At 43.7% G+C, this 15,043-nt stretch overlaps 1 protein-coding gene and 1 pseudogene across 5 annotated transcripts in view; both read right to left on the bottom strand.

Annotated features, from left to right (window-relative positions):
- CFAP61 (cilia and flagella associated protein 61) overlaps positions 1-15,043 on the bottom strand; it is a 285,821-nt gene that overhangs the window by 87,470 nt on the left and 183,308 nt on the right. For all 5 annotated transcript variants that reach the window (XM_032351542.1, XM_032351539.1, XM_032351538.1 and 2 more), the window contains one exon: positions 12,154-12,322. In XM_032351542.1, the coding sequence (XP_032207433.1) occupies positions 12,154-12,322 (169 nt within the window). The remainder of the gene's footprint in view (positions 1-12,153; positions 12,323-15,043) is intronic.
- Positions 2,273-5,118, bottom strand: LOC116595744 (annotated as a pseudogene).

Here is a 15,043-nt window from a genome sequence, read left to right as displayed (position 1 = left end):
TTTCGGTCATTAGATACAATCAGGTTTTAATTGAAAAATAAAAATAAAACACAAAAATCAGGTGAAATGACCACTCAGAGACAACTCTTAAAAGGCATCACTCTGGTTATCTAATGCCACATAATGAATTATTCTAAAATTCAGTGGTGCAAAAAACAACCATTTATGAGGCTCACACATTCTGTAGGTCAGCAATTCAGATAAGGGCAAGCTGGAAGGTGTCAGAGACCTCACCTGGGAAGACTTGTAGGTTGTAGGTGACTTGATGGCTGGGGGTTGGATTCATCTGGAGATAAACCATCTCACTCCTTTTTCCCCCCCTCTAAAAAACATGCCAGGTATTAAAAAATGACAGCAAGTTGTCCTTATATGTCCAACAATTGATGCTGACCATGGACTGCGATCTTGGGGGGATTGACCAGAGCAGCACATGTGGCCTCTCCATGTGTCTTGGGCTTCCTCAAAACATGGCGCCTAGGTTCTGAGGGCAAGAGTCCTGAGGGAACAAGTACAGAGAGCTCCATGTTCTTTTCCAACCTAGTCTTGGAAATCTAGGAGTATCTCTTCTACCCTGTTCTATTCATGGAGATCATCATCAAAGCCTGGCCAAGATCAGGGAGAGGGAACCTAGATTCCATCTTCATGCAGGAGTGGCAAGGCCATGGAAGGGCACATGGAATCGGATTTGACATAGCCATTTTTGGTAAAAACCAATCTGCACAAAAGCAATATACTAGGGGCGAAATCCAACTGCACAGAGGGGTGAGTCAGAAAAGAAAAGGAGGGAAGTAGACTATTATTTACTTACAGAAACTATAGAAATATTCTTCACTTTGTCAGAGAAATATTCTCCCTCTCCGTCTTTCTTCCTTCTTCCCTCCCTCCCTCTACTCTCTGTTTCTGTTTCAACACACAACCCTCCCAGCATAACTTCTGTTCTCTCCCTTTTGACACAGACGTGAGTGGAAGCAGACACTTTCCTCTAGTAAGGGAAAGCAACAGTAAAAACATAATAAAGGCTAACACTTGTCTTCAGTGTCAAGGATACTGTGGCAAACTCGAAGGCTCCATGCCCTGGCCAGAGTCTGGTCACAACTCAGCTCTGTACAGTTGGTGCCAGGGTAGAGTATGGGTTCAGTGTGGCCAGATCTGATTTCTCAGGAAATACCAGGTACTTTTTTTTTTTTTTTTTAATGTGGACTCATGTTTTTCATTATTTTGGCTCAAATTAGATTCAAACAAATGCTACCATGACAGCCAAGTAAAATAGCACAGTGGCATGAGTATTCCCAGTGGGCTAGTACCTAATCCCTCTGATTTTTTATTTGGTGACCAGGAAAGATTAAGTGGAAGATAATGAGGCCAGCACCACAAGCAAGACATAAAGGCCCTGTAAGGTCTCTGTTAGAAGGCTTGCACCGGCTGCCTTGTGAAATCATGGTGTGAGGCCCATCAGCTGTGAGGCAGGGATCAGTTTACAGCGATGATGGGCAAAAAGTTCACTTGCAGTAGAGACTACTGTGGGTGAAGAGGAGATTCTTGTGCCCTTGACCAGTGCAGAAAATACATTTTATATGGGGTAGATGGGAATGCCGGCTGTGCTTGAAGAAATGGGGCTTCACTAAGTCTCGGAGTACATCTAGGAAACTTTTTGGTTATGTCCTTCCTCAATATAAATGGTAAGCCCTGTAGATTAATGTGATGCACTTAATTCATTTTCAAGCTGGATGAAATAGCTTAAAAAATAATCAATTTTAAAACCTAGATGTCCTTTCTCTATAAAGAGCCTGCAGTAAAATTATATGTAGTAAAAAGGAACAATTTGGAAATTAGTGGTCATTTACTACAACAATAATTGTGGAGGTAAAATTTTCTTATTAGCAATATTATTTGTTTAGCAAAATCACACTAAATTTTGGTATTTTTATATTCACAAGTATTATAAAGCAGTCCACATAATGCTCAGGTAAATGATTTGACTTGATTTTTTTGAGTATCTTCCATCATTTTAATAATTGTTTCGGCATGTCCTATGACAATTATCCTGACTTTCCTCAAAAAAACCCTAATAGCACCACCCCTATGTTCAGCTTGTTCATACTGCCTTCATACTTCCCTCTGTTACTATCACTGGTATATCTGCTTGTCCTTCAAAGTAAAAAACAATTCCAGATTACAGCAAACTCAATGGCCTTGCTCCATAGTATGGCCCCTGCTGAAGAGACAGAAAAGGAAAGAAGCACGAAGAACCATGATGGGTGGAAATCAGGCACTACCAGAAGCCCAGCTTGTGTTTTAAAAAGAGGCTCTGAGACATGTTCCCAGCAGCTAAGTCTTCCCTGGCTGGGAGAACAGGAAGGACGCCTTCACAGACACTTGTGTTGGAATTTCTGGAAGTCACCCAGACCACAAAGACATCCCTACAGCTCTTCATCACACATTCATTAATGCAGTACTCACTGTCCCAGTCCTTCCTCACAATGAGAGGCTTCTCATGACCAGACACACACATCGAGGCTGGGGTGACAGCGTCACAGGAGACCCACTCAGCAATTCAACATCCGTCTGAGAAGGAGACTCAACATCAGGAACCACATCTGTGCTCATCTCACAGACTGTCTCAGAGAGGTTTCCTCCACAGTATGGACCTCAGGGCTGTTGTTCACAGGCCGCTCAGGACTACTTTCCACAGCTGGTGAGACTGAGGGTGTCTGTATTCTCAGGAGACACAACCTTGATCTGCAGAGGAGGTGGCTGTTGCCATAAATCGATTCGAACTTTCTGAGGTGGAGTTTGTGGCATAGCCTGAGGTGGGGGAGCCTACTGGGAATGATCACTTGCTGCTAAGTAAGGGGCTGAGGTATGTGTTGCCATGGAGAGCAGGGGGTGTTGTCAGTGTGGAAGCTGCTGCTGCTGCTGCAACACTGAGCAAGTGATAATTTGGCCTTGTTGACTGGGCTGGAGAGTGGCTGCACTGGTTTGGCCTGGATGGATCCCCTGGGAGGTCACCACTGTGGTTGGGATAATGGAAACCATCCCTCCTTGAGATACAGTCATAGAAGAGGGCAACAGCTGTTTGGTAATAACCAACATGGTGACATGGAGCTGAGCCCCAGCCCCAGAAGATGCTTGGTTTGCCACATAGGAGGAAAGAGTGGAGTTAACAATGGGAGGGGACAGGGCAAGGGGCTCTGTTGAGGCTGGTGCTGGAGACATTGGGTCAACAGTAGCCACAAAAGGTGGAGGAGTCTGTGACAGCAGCAATGGGTCCAATTCTCCTGTTCCCACAGTGGCCTGACACTCTTGAGTGTCTTTATGTGCAGTCAGAACCTTCAGATGCTCTTTCTTGGCAGCTTTGGTTTTTCTCTTACACACCTGATTTTGCTCCTCACTAAGACTATCCCACATGGCGGCCACAATTTTTGAAACCTCCCCAAAAGTGGCACTGGGATTCTGTCCCTTGATGGCAGCCTGTGTATCATGGAAGACTAAAGCAGATGCTGAATCTGGCTTCTGAGGTTCATTAGGATCTTTCTTTTTTCTCATCTTTGGGGCCTTCTGCTTTTTTCCTGCTTTCACAACTGTCTTCTGGTTGGTTGCCTCCGGAAATCCTCAACACCAACCTCGTAAAGTGAACTAGTAGGTGAAGTGGCGGCTGAAAGACGATTTGTGGGTGACTTGGCAGGTGGCAGAATGCCACCTAAGCTCAAACTGAGTTGAGAACTTGGTTCAACTGATAAATGGTGGTCAACTGGCTAGGCCCCATCGCACCAGAGGCACGTCTGTCATGATACATCTATTGTAACAGGTGAGCTGCACTTCTACTGAGCTCCTAAAGAGTGGTCCAAGTCCATGGTCAAGCCCCCAGTCAGGAGCCTCCAACCTTGCTCCATCAAGCCATGGGTCATGGCTACAGGCATATCCAATGTCTAGACCCCATACTGGGCTGAGAAGCTGCCATCCTGAGAGGGGGAGGGGTTTTCCAGGTCTTCAAAGTGACCAAACACATCTGAGATAGTCAGTGAGGGAACAGAATCCAAGGAGATAGGTGGGGTTTCAAATACCTCATCTCCCAAGCTTGGTGTATGGAATGTCCTGGCACCTGAGAGGAAGGGGTGTGAAGACCCTGTGATCATCAGGTAATTGTCATTTCCTTGGCAAACTCCATCTTTACACGATGGCTACCACCATCTCTGTCCCCTCATCACTCCCACCAGTCCCATCAGTGGTGAATGACTTTAAATACTGAATGCTGTGCTTTGGAGGTTCAAAACCTCACCAGAACTCCAATGAGCACTGGAGTATAAAAGAAAATGTTAGGTAATATTATACCCATTTAGTAGGGCATGCTTTAATTAATCAGGTAAAGTCCTTGGCAGAAAATGGCAGGGCTAAAGAACAAATTGAGAGCTATTCAATTTATAAAATGTTCAATGAGTTATTATTCCAAATAACAAATGTTTAGATAAAAACAAAAACAAGGAAGGGGAGGGGCAAAGAATAAAGTCTAAAATGAAAATCAGCTTACCTACTGTGATCCTAAAATGTCATTGCATTCTGATAACCTGTATAGTTCTTGTGTGCACTGGAATGTGTGGGATTGTTTTTACACAAATCTAAATTAAAGAATTAGAGAAATTAAAGGAAAATTAATGAATGTATTTTTCATATTTATACAACGGGATTTTCACACACTCGGCAAAACTAAAGCTAGGATTGTAAATCCCAAGGCCAATTAATTTGTCCACACAGAACTGAGCAGAATTCAAAAAGTGATAAAAAGGTCTATGAAAGAAAAATCATATTATATCCTCAAAGTAAGGGGGAGAATAAGGTTTAATAGGAGAGCATGAGTGTATTTCACCATCCAAACTAGAGAGCATTCTGCCATTAACTAAATTGCCGCTAGTGATTGGTGAGTAGTGGATGAATTCTCGACCATTCCATCAGATGACTGGAAATTGAACATCCCAGCATCCCTGACTGATGGGAGACCCTTGACCACACCATTTCCCTTAGCAAGTGGATAACTTATTGTGTCAGGGACTGCTGGTGGCCTCCTCAATATTCTGTCTCTTTTTGTTTGTTTGTTTTTAAAGATTTTATTTATTATTTTGACAGGGAGATCACAAGCAGGCAGAGAGGCAGGCAGAGAGAGAGATGGGGAAGCAGGTTCCCCGTTGAGCAGAGACCCTGATGTGGGGCTGGATCCCAGGACCCTGAGATCATGACCTGAGCCGAAGGCAGATGCTTAAATGACTGAGCCACCCAGGAACCCCCCTCTTTTTTTTTTTTTTTCCTTAATAACAGATTCCTGTTAAATACACCCAATCGAAAAACTGTATTTCCTAACTAGTGACCTAAGAGGTGGTCAGGAGATTCATAAGCAGGAATCCTTGTATGGGGCAATGGGAAAAGTCATTTTGCTCTAGTCCTTTGTCCTTCCTGCTTCTTATTAATGGATGGCTGGAGCCACAGCAGCCTCCTCAAGATGCTGAGTATGGAAGCCACATGAAGATGGAAGAGAAAAGACAGAAGGGTCTGAGTTTCTGATGACATCAAGGAGCCGCCTTCCCAGACCTAGGCTGCTTTTGTCCAGATATATATTTTTTTTAAAGACTTTTATTTATTTATTTGACAGACAGATCACAAGTAGTCAGAGAGGCAGACAGAGAGAGAGAGAGAGGAGGCAGCAGGCTCCCCGCTGAGCAGAGAGCCTGGGGCTCGATCCCAGGACCCTGAGACCATGACCTGAGCCGAAGGCAGAGGCTTTAACCCACTGAGCCACCCAGGCTCCCCTGTCCAGGTATTTTTAATGAGAGGAAGAAAGGAAGGAAGGCAGGAAGGAAGGAAGGAGGGAAGGGAGAAAGATGTTCCAGAATTTCTGTGTTGTGAAGACTTTTAAAAACCACCAAATGTAATTCCTGGATAACATCTGTGAGAGAGGGGAGGGCGGGGAAGGGAAAGGGAAAGGAAAGAGACAGAGAAAGTGGGAGAGAGGAGAGACGGGGGCAATGGCAAAGAACTCACAGTCTGGAGCCTGCCTTTAAATCCCAGTCTGTCACTTTGATGTCCTCTGACCTTAGACAAATCACTTCCGCATCACTGCCCTTTGGCTCCCTCATTCATAAAATGGGGATGAATCTTACCTTTTGAGATTTACTCAATTGAAGCAGAGAACTGCATCAACTAACATGTGTGGCATCCCTCAACGTCTCTTGGGTGTTCCTATGACCTTTTGAGGGTCCTGGCATGCCTCACTCACTGTCTCTTGGGCAGGACATTCCCCCATGGAGGAGACCCTGATTTCTTTTTTTTCTTTTTCTTTCTTTTTTTTTTTTAAAGATTTTATTCTTTGGAGAGAGAGAGAGAGAGAGTGCACAGTGAGGGGAGTGGCAGAGAGAGAGGGAGAAGCAGGCTCTCTGCTGAGCTGGGACCCTGATGAGGGACTTGATGCCAGGACCCTGAGATCATGACCTGAGCTGAAGGCAGTCGCTTAACCGACTGAGCCACCCAGGTGCCCAAGACCCTGACTCTTAGGAAGGTGTTTCGTAGGATGAATAAGCACTGTATTCTCATTGCTTCTGGTGGTCTGTCTTCCATTGTCTTCCCAGGTCCATGACACACAAGTCTGAGCTGTTTTCTGTATTGTACACATCCTTCAAGTATTTGAGGACAGCCATCCTGAATCTTCACCTCCGTGGCTAAACATCAGAGTCTCCAGATGTACGTTAGCTTGACTTTTCCCATCTTCAATGTGACTGCAAGAGCACATACTCCAGGCACCTCTGTTTTTGTGACATATTCTTTGGCACGATCATGTTCAGCTTGTAATGAGCTCATCACGTCTGTATTGTTGTCACAAACTATACCCTTTGTCAACATTAGTGCTTTTCTTTCTCCAGTTAATTTTGCTTTGTTGGATACTAATTTACTAATACTAATTCAGATGGCTCTTACCTATCTTAACCATCTTAACTATCACTTCATTTTGAAACTTCAGGTGTCATTTCTTTTTGGTATTTGTCTTGTACTTTGAATTTGGTACAGACACAGAGGCTTGCTGTTGTAACAGCAAAGTGTAAAACCACAGCATTCACCATTGCAATTGTTTTTTCCTAATGCCATTCTGGTTTATACTTGTTGAAAGTACTGTGGCTGTTTCTTTGTTTTCCTCCCTGTGGTTACACGAGTGTGTTTTCTTCTGTCTTATCTCCTTCGAGGTTTGGAAGGGGAATTTACTCATGCTATTCAAAAGCATTCATTTGATCTTATTCCTCCTATATGTAAGAGTCAAGACCCAAATATTACCTTTGGGTTTCCCCTAAGGCAATTCTTACTTGTCCCTGGCAACTTCTCTCCCTATTTTCAAACAACTTGGTCTGGATTAGATTTAGATTAAGATTTGTTATTACTAATTTTGCATTTAGTCTCAGACTTACCAGCAGACTTAGACTTTTTAATTGTTTGGTTCTTGTCATATATATATATACACATATACACATATATATGTGTATATATATATATGTTTAAATACACACACACACACACACACATATATATATATATATATATATGATCTTATCTATCTGACAGAGATCACAAGTAGGCAGAGAGGCAGGCAGAGAGAGAGAGAGGAAGGGAAGCAGGCTCCCCGCCGAGCAGAGAGCCCGACACAGGGCTCCATCTCAGGACCCCGAGATCTTGACCGGAGCCGAAGGCAGAGGCCCTAACCCACTGAGCCACCCAGGCACCCCTTGTCACTTATCTTTTTAAACAATTGTGAAGTCCTACATTTTCCTTTCTGCCTTGCTTATTGGGAGTACACATGAAAGAATGAGGAAGATCATTCTTTTGAGAATGATCATACACAGAATAAGAGATTTTTACTGTGTTCAAATAGGAGAGACTTAGGTGGGCATATAGTTATTGAATCACTACAGTTTCTTCAAAATTCTATGAGGCTAAGTTCATGTTCTTGTGCCATTTCCTCCCGGAAAGGTAAGTTTTGGGTGCCTATCTTCTTTTTGTTCTATTTGTGGGGGAGGGTTGGTAATCTGTTATTTTTCTCCTGAAATTTGTTCATTTCCCCCCTACCATTCCCACAGAACCAGCATTCCATCAGAATATAACACCAAAATATAACTGGCTGAGAAATTTTGTCTTTGATTTTACCTGGAATATATGCCTGGATATGGTGTTTAAGTAAGGAAAATTTTCTTCTAGCGTATCTTTACTATCTTTATTCTATTTGTGAGGGTGTCTTCTTTGGGTAAAAAAATGATCTACAAGAGACACCTTCTCGTTTCTTATGCCAAAGGTATCCTTTGCCCTTTGCCCTCTGACTCAGCCCTCCAGGGGAACTTTATGCTTTGTCTTCAGCCTCTACACTAGACAGCAGCAGTCCTATCTCTTGACAGGGATTTAATTTCAATCCTTTCTTACCCATCTTCCTTTTCATCTAAGAATTTCACGGCCTTGTCAGCTCAACTTCTGATCTTCGGATGGCTTCAGTTCCCATTTCAGAGGCTGGGTGATCAAATTGTACTGAGGAAGATGAATGGTTCCTGTAGTGTGTGTGTGTGCATATATGTGTGTGAATCACACATTTTGGAATTTGTCAAGCGTGTGTTCTTTCTCTGATTTTTTCCAAACGTGGTTCCCTTTCCTTCATTCCATGGTACCCTTTGGTTCCAGGTGTCTCTTGCTACACAACAAACTCAAACCGAAAGAGTGGCTTAAAACCACTATTTTATTACTTTCCATGATTTTGTGGTCCAGAGATGTGGGTAGGGTTTGGCTGGGCAATTCCTTCATTCTATCTGTTAACAACAGAAGTCACTTGGTAATATTCAGCTGGTGGGGGGTCAAAGATGGCTTCATGCACATTGTCTGTTGCTTTGTCAGTGATAGCTGGAAGGCTGGACTCAGCTAGAACTGTCAGCGGGAGAACCCACGCATGGCATGTCCAACATGGCCATCACAGGGTAGGCAGCTGGACTTCTTCCGTGACCTCTCAGGGCTCCAGGAGCCACTGCTGTCACAAATAAGGAGACCTTGCGCGGCCCTTTGACCCAGCCTCAGAAGTCACACCACATCCCTTCCTTTGTACTCTTATCCGTTGAGACAGTCACAAGCCTGCCCAGATTCAAGGGGAGGAAATGTAGACCCCATCTCTTGGGATGTTATTTTCCCCCTTTAATCATCCTAGACCCAGGGAGCTCTCTTCATGGTAAGTGCTGTTCTAGACATTGGGGAGTGCCTCTCAGGTCTTACATGGGAAGAGACAAAGTGGTGTACACAACTCTCTTTTTGGCTCTTTGTTGCAAGCTCTCAGCTGCGGCTGCACCGTTCTCAATGTCCTGCTCTTATTTATCCCACCAAGGATGGAATTAGCTTCTGTGGAGATCATGTCCTATTGCTGACCCACATCACCTCAATAGAAGGAGCATCCCAATTCGCTCTCTTGCCTGGTGGGGTGTTCTTGCCCCACCTGCTGGCTTCTAGGGAGCATCACCCCTTTAAGAGGCCTTGTGAGTTAACACATTTTTTACTCTTCCTCTTGTTGAGAAGACCCAAAACCAGGCATGGGGAGGCATCTCTCTGTCTCTCTATGACTCTCCACATGCCATGGAGGGCAGCCCAGGACCTCGGTTGTAAGCTATCCCTGAGTTTTGTGCATGAGCACAGGCATGAGCCCACCAAAAAAACAACCTAATCAATAGGCAGGGTGGGGAGGGGAGTTAGAGGGTACTGAATAGGAGGTAGATAAAGCTTCATCTTCCAAAATGGAAAGGCCATAGATATTGTCAGGAGTTGAAAGATCAAGGGTAAAACTTCCATAAACACATCATTTGGAGTTCTGAGGGGTAACCACTGAGGAACCAACAATAGAAATGCCTCCAAGTGGTTGCCCCTAGAGGGAGGGCTTGGAAGGCAGAGACCAGCCCACCTCACATGCAGTCCCACAGCCCAATTTAATCTTTTACTTTGTGCATGGATTTTCAGATTAAAAAATTAAATGATATGTATTTGGATATCAAAAATACTACGTAATATTTTAGAATGACTCATGCCATTTAAAGTTCTATTTAGAGTTAAAGTTTGTAATGATATTTTATAACAGGTTGTTTTCTTGCTTTGGATTTAAGCTTTATTTTCATCGTTAATTTTTTTTTCCCAAGTCACAAAACTGGGACAAAACCATGAGAGAGTTGAAGAGAAGGAAATAGGAAAATAAATCAGAACTCGAAGCCCTCCCCAGTGAATTCAGCAGCCTTTTTTGTATCACTCTATGTACCTTTAATTTTTATGTCCTTCTGGAAAAATTAAATTGGAACTCCCTTTATCACTTCTTCATTTCATTTTTCCCGTTGTAAAAAGGGCAAGAGCTTAACGTGCCACAGACTAAAGCTGCAGGGGCAGCTGGACACACATGGGCAGATGCCCGAGTCTCTGGACAGCTGGCCGGGTCTTCCACTCACATTTTCCAAAGTCCACAGTCCCAGGCAGCAGCTGGAACTCAGTGGGGTGGGGGTGGGGGATGGGGGGGGGACAAGCTTACGGGGTGTATGGTGTTTTCCTCTGGTTTAATGTTTACAAAGAGGAATACTTAACTATCAGAATAAGGTTGTCCTCCAGTTTGTGTTTATCCTTTAACCAGAAAACAAAAACAAAAACAAAAACAAAAACCTTTCCTACACTGTGAAAACTGGATTTCTTTAGCAGCAGCAGTAGTGGTGGTGGTAGTCCTGGAAGGAGGAGGAGGAGGGGAAAGAAAAGCAATCACTCAGAGGCGGAGCCATACTCCACCCGGCCCACTCAGGAGCAGGGCTGGCCTCACCTGGCCTGAGAACAGCAGGATATCAGCCACTCCCCGGCTCCTGCTGAGAATCTGCCTTTTAACAAAATGGGGCTGTGTGGGTGTATTACAGTATGAGAAGTGCCACTCTAAGTAAGGTACAGAGGAGAGATTCTAGGTCAAGAAAATTCAAGTCCTTAGCCTTAGCCTTAGCCTTAGCTTAGAATCATCTGGGAGGTTTTTGTTGTTGTTGTTGTTTTTGTTTGTTTTTTGTTTTTGTTTTTGTTTGTTGTTATTGTTGTTATTGTTTTTAAATACTGATTACTGAGCTCCACCCCAGAATAATTAAAACAGAGCCTCTGGGGGGTGGGACCTAGGCATGGGTATATTTCAAGTGTCCCAGCTGATGTCAGTGTGCAGCCAAGGCTCAGAACATGAGGAACGTGATGCTGGGAGCTGCTCAGGAGCCTGTGCCCCCAACCACGTGTCTGCCACTTCCTGGCGGGGCTCTGTGAAGAGAACCTGCACACGCCTCCCCTTGTCAAATCCACGGCCATTCACAAAATGGCCTCACCCAGGACCTTTGATAAAGCACGGCAGTGCCTGGGGTGGGAGCGGATTGCTCTGTACTTGTGAGAAACAAACCCAGCACGGGAAGGCCCATCCAGGTTCCCAGGAGAAAAATGTAATTAAAAGACCCCATCTTGGAGTTAAAAATCTCCTTTCATTAAAGAAATGCCCCTATTTTTGTGGACCACATGAACTGCTGAGGTATGGTACAACGTGAGAATATTAAAATTTGCTTCCCTAAGACATCGAACAGCTTCCGTTGTCTCCAGTAACGCGCGCCTCAAATGTGGTTCGAGAATTTAATCCAAATGGAAAGCATGGTCACTGGGTAATCAATCAGTCACATTTCCTAGTTTTATAACTGAGAGACAAAATAAAATAAGGGTTGACAGAAGGTGCGCATGTTTGAAATACTTTTGCATGAGCCCGTCACCACCGCCAAATGTTAGCCTCTTGAGGCATAAATTAATTCACCACAAACGCATGCCGGGTTGCGTCTGGATTCTGCTCTGGTGAGCAGGAAGTGTTAGACTTTTGGACAACAGCTTCAAGAATGACATATCTCCAACTTGCTGTGATTTTTTTTTTTTTCACCCTTGAGCAGAATGTTTTTCTTGGAATGGATTTCTGGGAGGGGTTGCGGACGCAATCCTGGTCGCATGCACAGGCCATGTGGGCACTTTGATGGAGAGAATGGCAGCTGTCCCCGTGGGAAGGTTTGCTCCTAACCCCAAGGACATGTGTCGTGGTAAACCCCCAGAGATCTCCGTGTACGACCTCACCTGGTACTGCTGCCCAGTACAAAGGATGAGATGGTCGTAGAGCACAATTTCCTCATGGGAAAGCACCACGTGCTTGGCTGCTCGGTCTATGGCAGTCATCCTACCCACCACCACATTGACCCAGGAGCACAGTGACATCAACGCGTAATCTCTGTCCTGAAAACAGTGGCTGCGGAGAGAAAAGCGCCGTCGGTGACATTTGAGTAGCTGACAGTGGACATGAATTAGACATCTGGTGAGCTGGTTCGAGTCCCCTAGTGGGCCCAGTCTGTGCCCCTGACGTGAGTTTCCCAGGACCCCAGCGAGACACCGGGAGATTTTTCGTTATGAGACGTGTAGTCACAGATTGACATCTTCCCATTAGAGCTAAATTGCTCCACCTGGTATAGGCCAATCTATAACAGAGAGGGTGTGTGTGTGTGTGTGTGTGTGTGCGCGCACGCACAGGCATCTGTGTCTCTGTGAAATCATTAATATATACTCTTTCTTCTGCTTCTATTTTGTGGTGGGTGTAAACTTCCTTTAGCTGTTGAAACGTCATGTTGACCCCAGACTCAGAGGGAATGAGGAAGAAGAAAGTGACATTGCTGAGGATTCCCAAAGGCAGTGGGCAAAATCTTGAATATTGAGAACCCTTCATATTTGCTTTTTTTTTTTTTTTTTTTTTGAGAAATGACTCATTCTCAGAATTAGTGTATGGATTCATGCCTCCCAAAACTACACATTTTATTTATAGAAGATGTCAATTAGGGAATTATGTTTGCAACAAGTACAGTCCCTGGAGACTTTTGGGATTCACTCTGTAGGGCGAAGGCAATTTTTGGAGAATTGATACTTCTGCTATCAGTGGGTCCAGCGTGGGTAGGTTTTCTTCTCTGGGTTCCATCTGAGTTTGAGCATTCTACTCTAACATGAGAAAAGTGGGGTTTTGATAGCTTTGGGTTTATTTAAAGAGTTTTATGAGGATGGTTCCAGAATTTCCTGAAAGTTCTGACCTCATGAGCATGAACTTTTATTGATCCTGTTCTGAAGACCCAGAGTATAGGGTGTTTCATTTACTTTTTTAAATAAATTTATTTCTTTTAGAGAGCAGGTGAGAGGGGGAAAGGGTAGAGGGAGAGAGAATCTCAAGCAGACTTTGAGTTGAGCATGAAGTCCAACACAGGGCTTGATCTCATGACACTGAGATCATGACCTGACTCAGATGCTTAACTGACTGAGCCACTCAGGCACCCCAACGTGTTTCATTTAAATCTAGGCTTTGCTATGCCATGGCCTGTGTCCCTGATTTGGCACCAGTGAGACCAGACCCTGGGGATTCTGCATGCCCTTTCAATACTTAAGTTTCTTACCCTCTCGACATGAGGTAACTGCCCTCCTCACATGCCTTGACCATCATACGGGATGAACATGAGAACATAAAAGATGCTGTTTGGTCAAGTGGGATGCGTATGTGAAGGGTAGTATTCTAAATAATATTAATGATGCATAATCCTGTTTACTTTCCTTGGAGGCACACAGGATTGTGAAGTGGTAATGGGGGAACATTTTTTCTTTTTGATCCACACATGAATCTGCTCTCACCACACAAAAAGAATTCTTGTAATGGATGTACATTAGACCCCGTTATAAGGGCCTGTGAAAGAGAAGGGGGCTCCGGGCTTTGTATCTTTCCATGAGACAACACTTAAAAACAAGAAAATTTCTTTTTAATAAGAAAAAAAATCAGGGACTGGCCTGTCACCAGAATATAATAGATAGTGGGATGAAATTCTCTTTTAAAAAAACCTTTAGGTAACTCAAAGGAAAACAGGAAACTTCACCGATTTCACACATTTGTGAGAGACCCACAAAAGACTGTCCTTATTGCTACACCATCTCTTCATAATAGGAATGGTACTGTCAGTCGTCCAAGATGAGGAAAAATTAAATATAGTTACTGCACAGGGATTAGTCTTATGAGGGTTTGCTCAAAGATAAAAGTTCTCAGGGGAAATTTGGGGAAGGTTAAGAGAGTGTTAGTGTTATTTTTAAGGACAGCAGGACAGTGATGTTGATAATTTCAGAATGCTTATTTCAGAGTTAAAATCTGAAGGTCTGTCCAGGGGGAACTGGCACCAGGAACACTATTTTATTTTGTATTTTTTAGGAAACTTCAGAAAAATCGAAGAATGTGGGGTGCTTACTTTTACTGTCTGTTACTACACTGAATGACATTTGCCAGTTTAAAGTATTACTGTGTAGGCAACTACTGTCCATTCTGGGTCTTTGTTAATTTACTCAGCAGGTAGGTGAAATTAGACGTTGGAGGCTGTTGGTGATAGTTTTCCAGAATTACTTCCTAAGCAAAGTTAAGGATCATTAGGATTCTAACATGGTAGGGACTGTCTCATGGGTTGGTGACAAGATAGATACCTACACTAGAGTTCTCTGGAAGAGACAGAAAGAACCAAAGAAGGAACATCAATAAAACTTCATGTTTCTCAAGTGAGCTTGACCCTGACTCAACACTAATGTCAAAATTTGTCTTCTTAGAACATTCTGGAAACAGGTAATAAGCAGGAGAAGAAAGCATAATTGGAGGATGGGGAAATTTTTGGAAGGGGACATATGTGCACAGTGGCCAGCTTGCCCCCAAAATCAGTGGTCAGAAGACTTAGGCCAAAGCTACAGGTGCAAAATTAGAAGCCCACTCTAGGGGAGCAATTATAAGCAGGGTAGAAATATGCACTTCATGAAATCAGAGCCCTTCAAAACTGGAAAGAACCTTAGAGGTTTTCCTAAAGGATTTATTGTGACACTCTAAAGAAGGAACATCACAATTAACATTCGTTATTCAGGGCTGATTGTCCAATTAGTGGATTTCTCTGCTTCCTGTTTCTCCTCTCCT

This window comes from Mustela erminea, chromosome 7 (genome assembly GCF_009829155.1).
Source record: "Mustela erminea isolate mMusErm1 chromosome 7, mMusErm1.Pri, whole genome shotgun sequence".
NCBI classification, from domain to species: Eukaryota; Metazoa; Chordata; class Mammalia; order Carnivora; family Mustelidae; genus Mustela; species Mustela erminea.
Note: the sequence above shows the minus strand (reverse complement) of the source record. Positions and strands in the feature narration are given on the sequence as shown.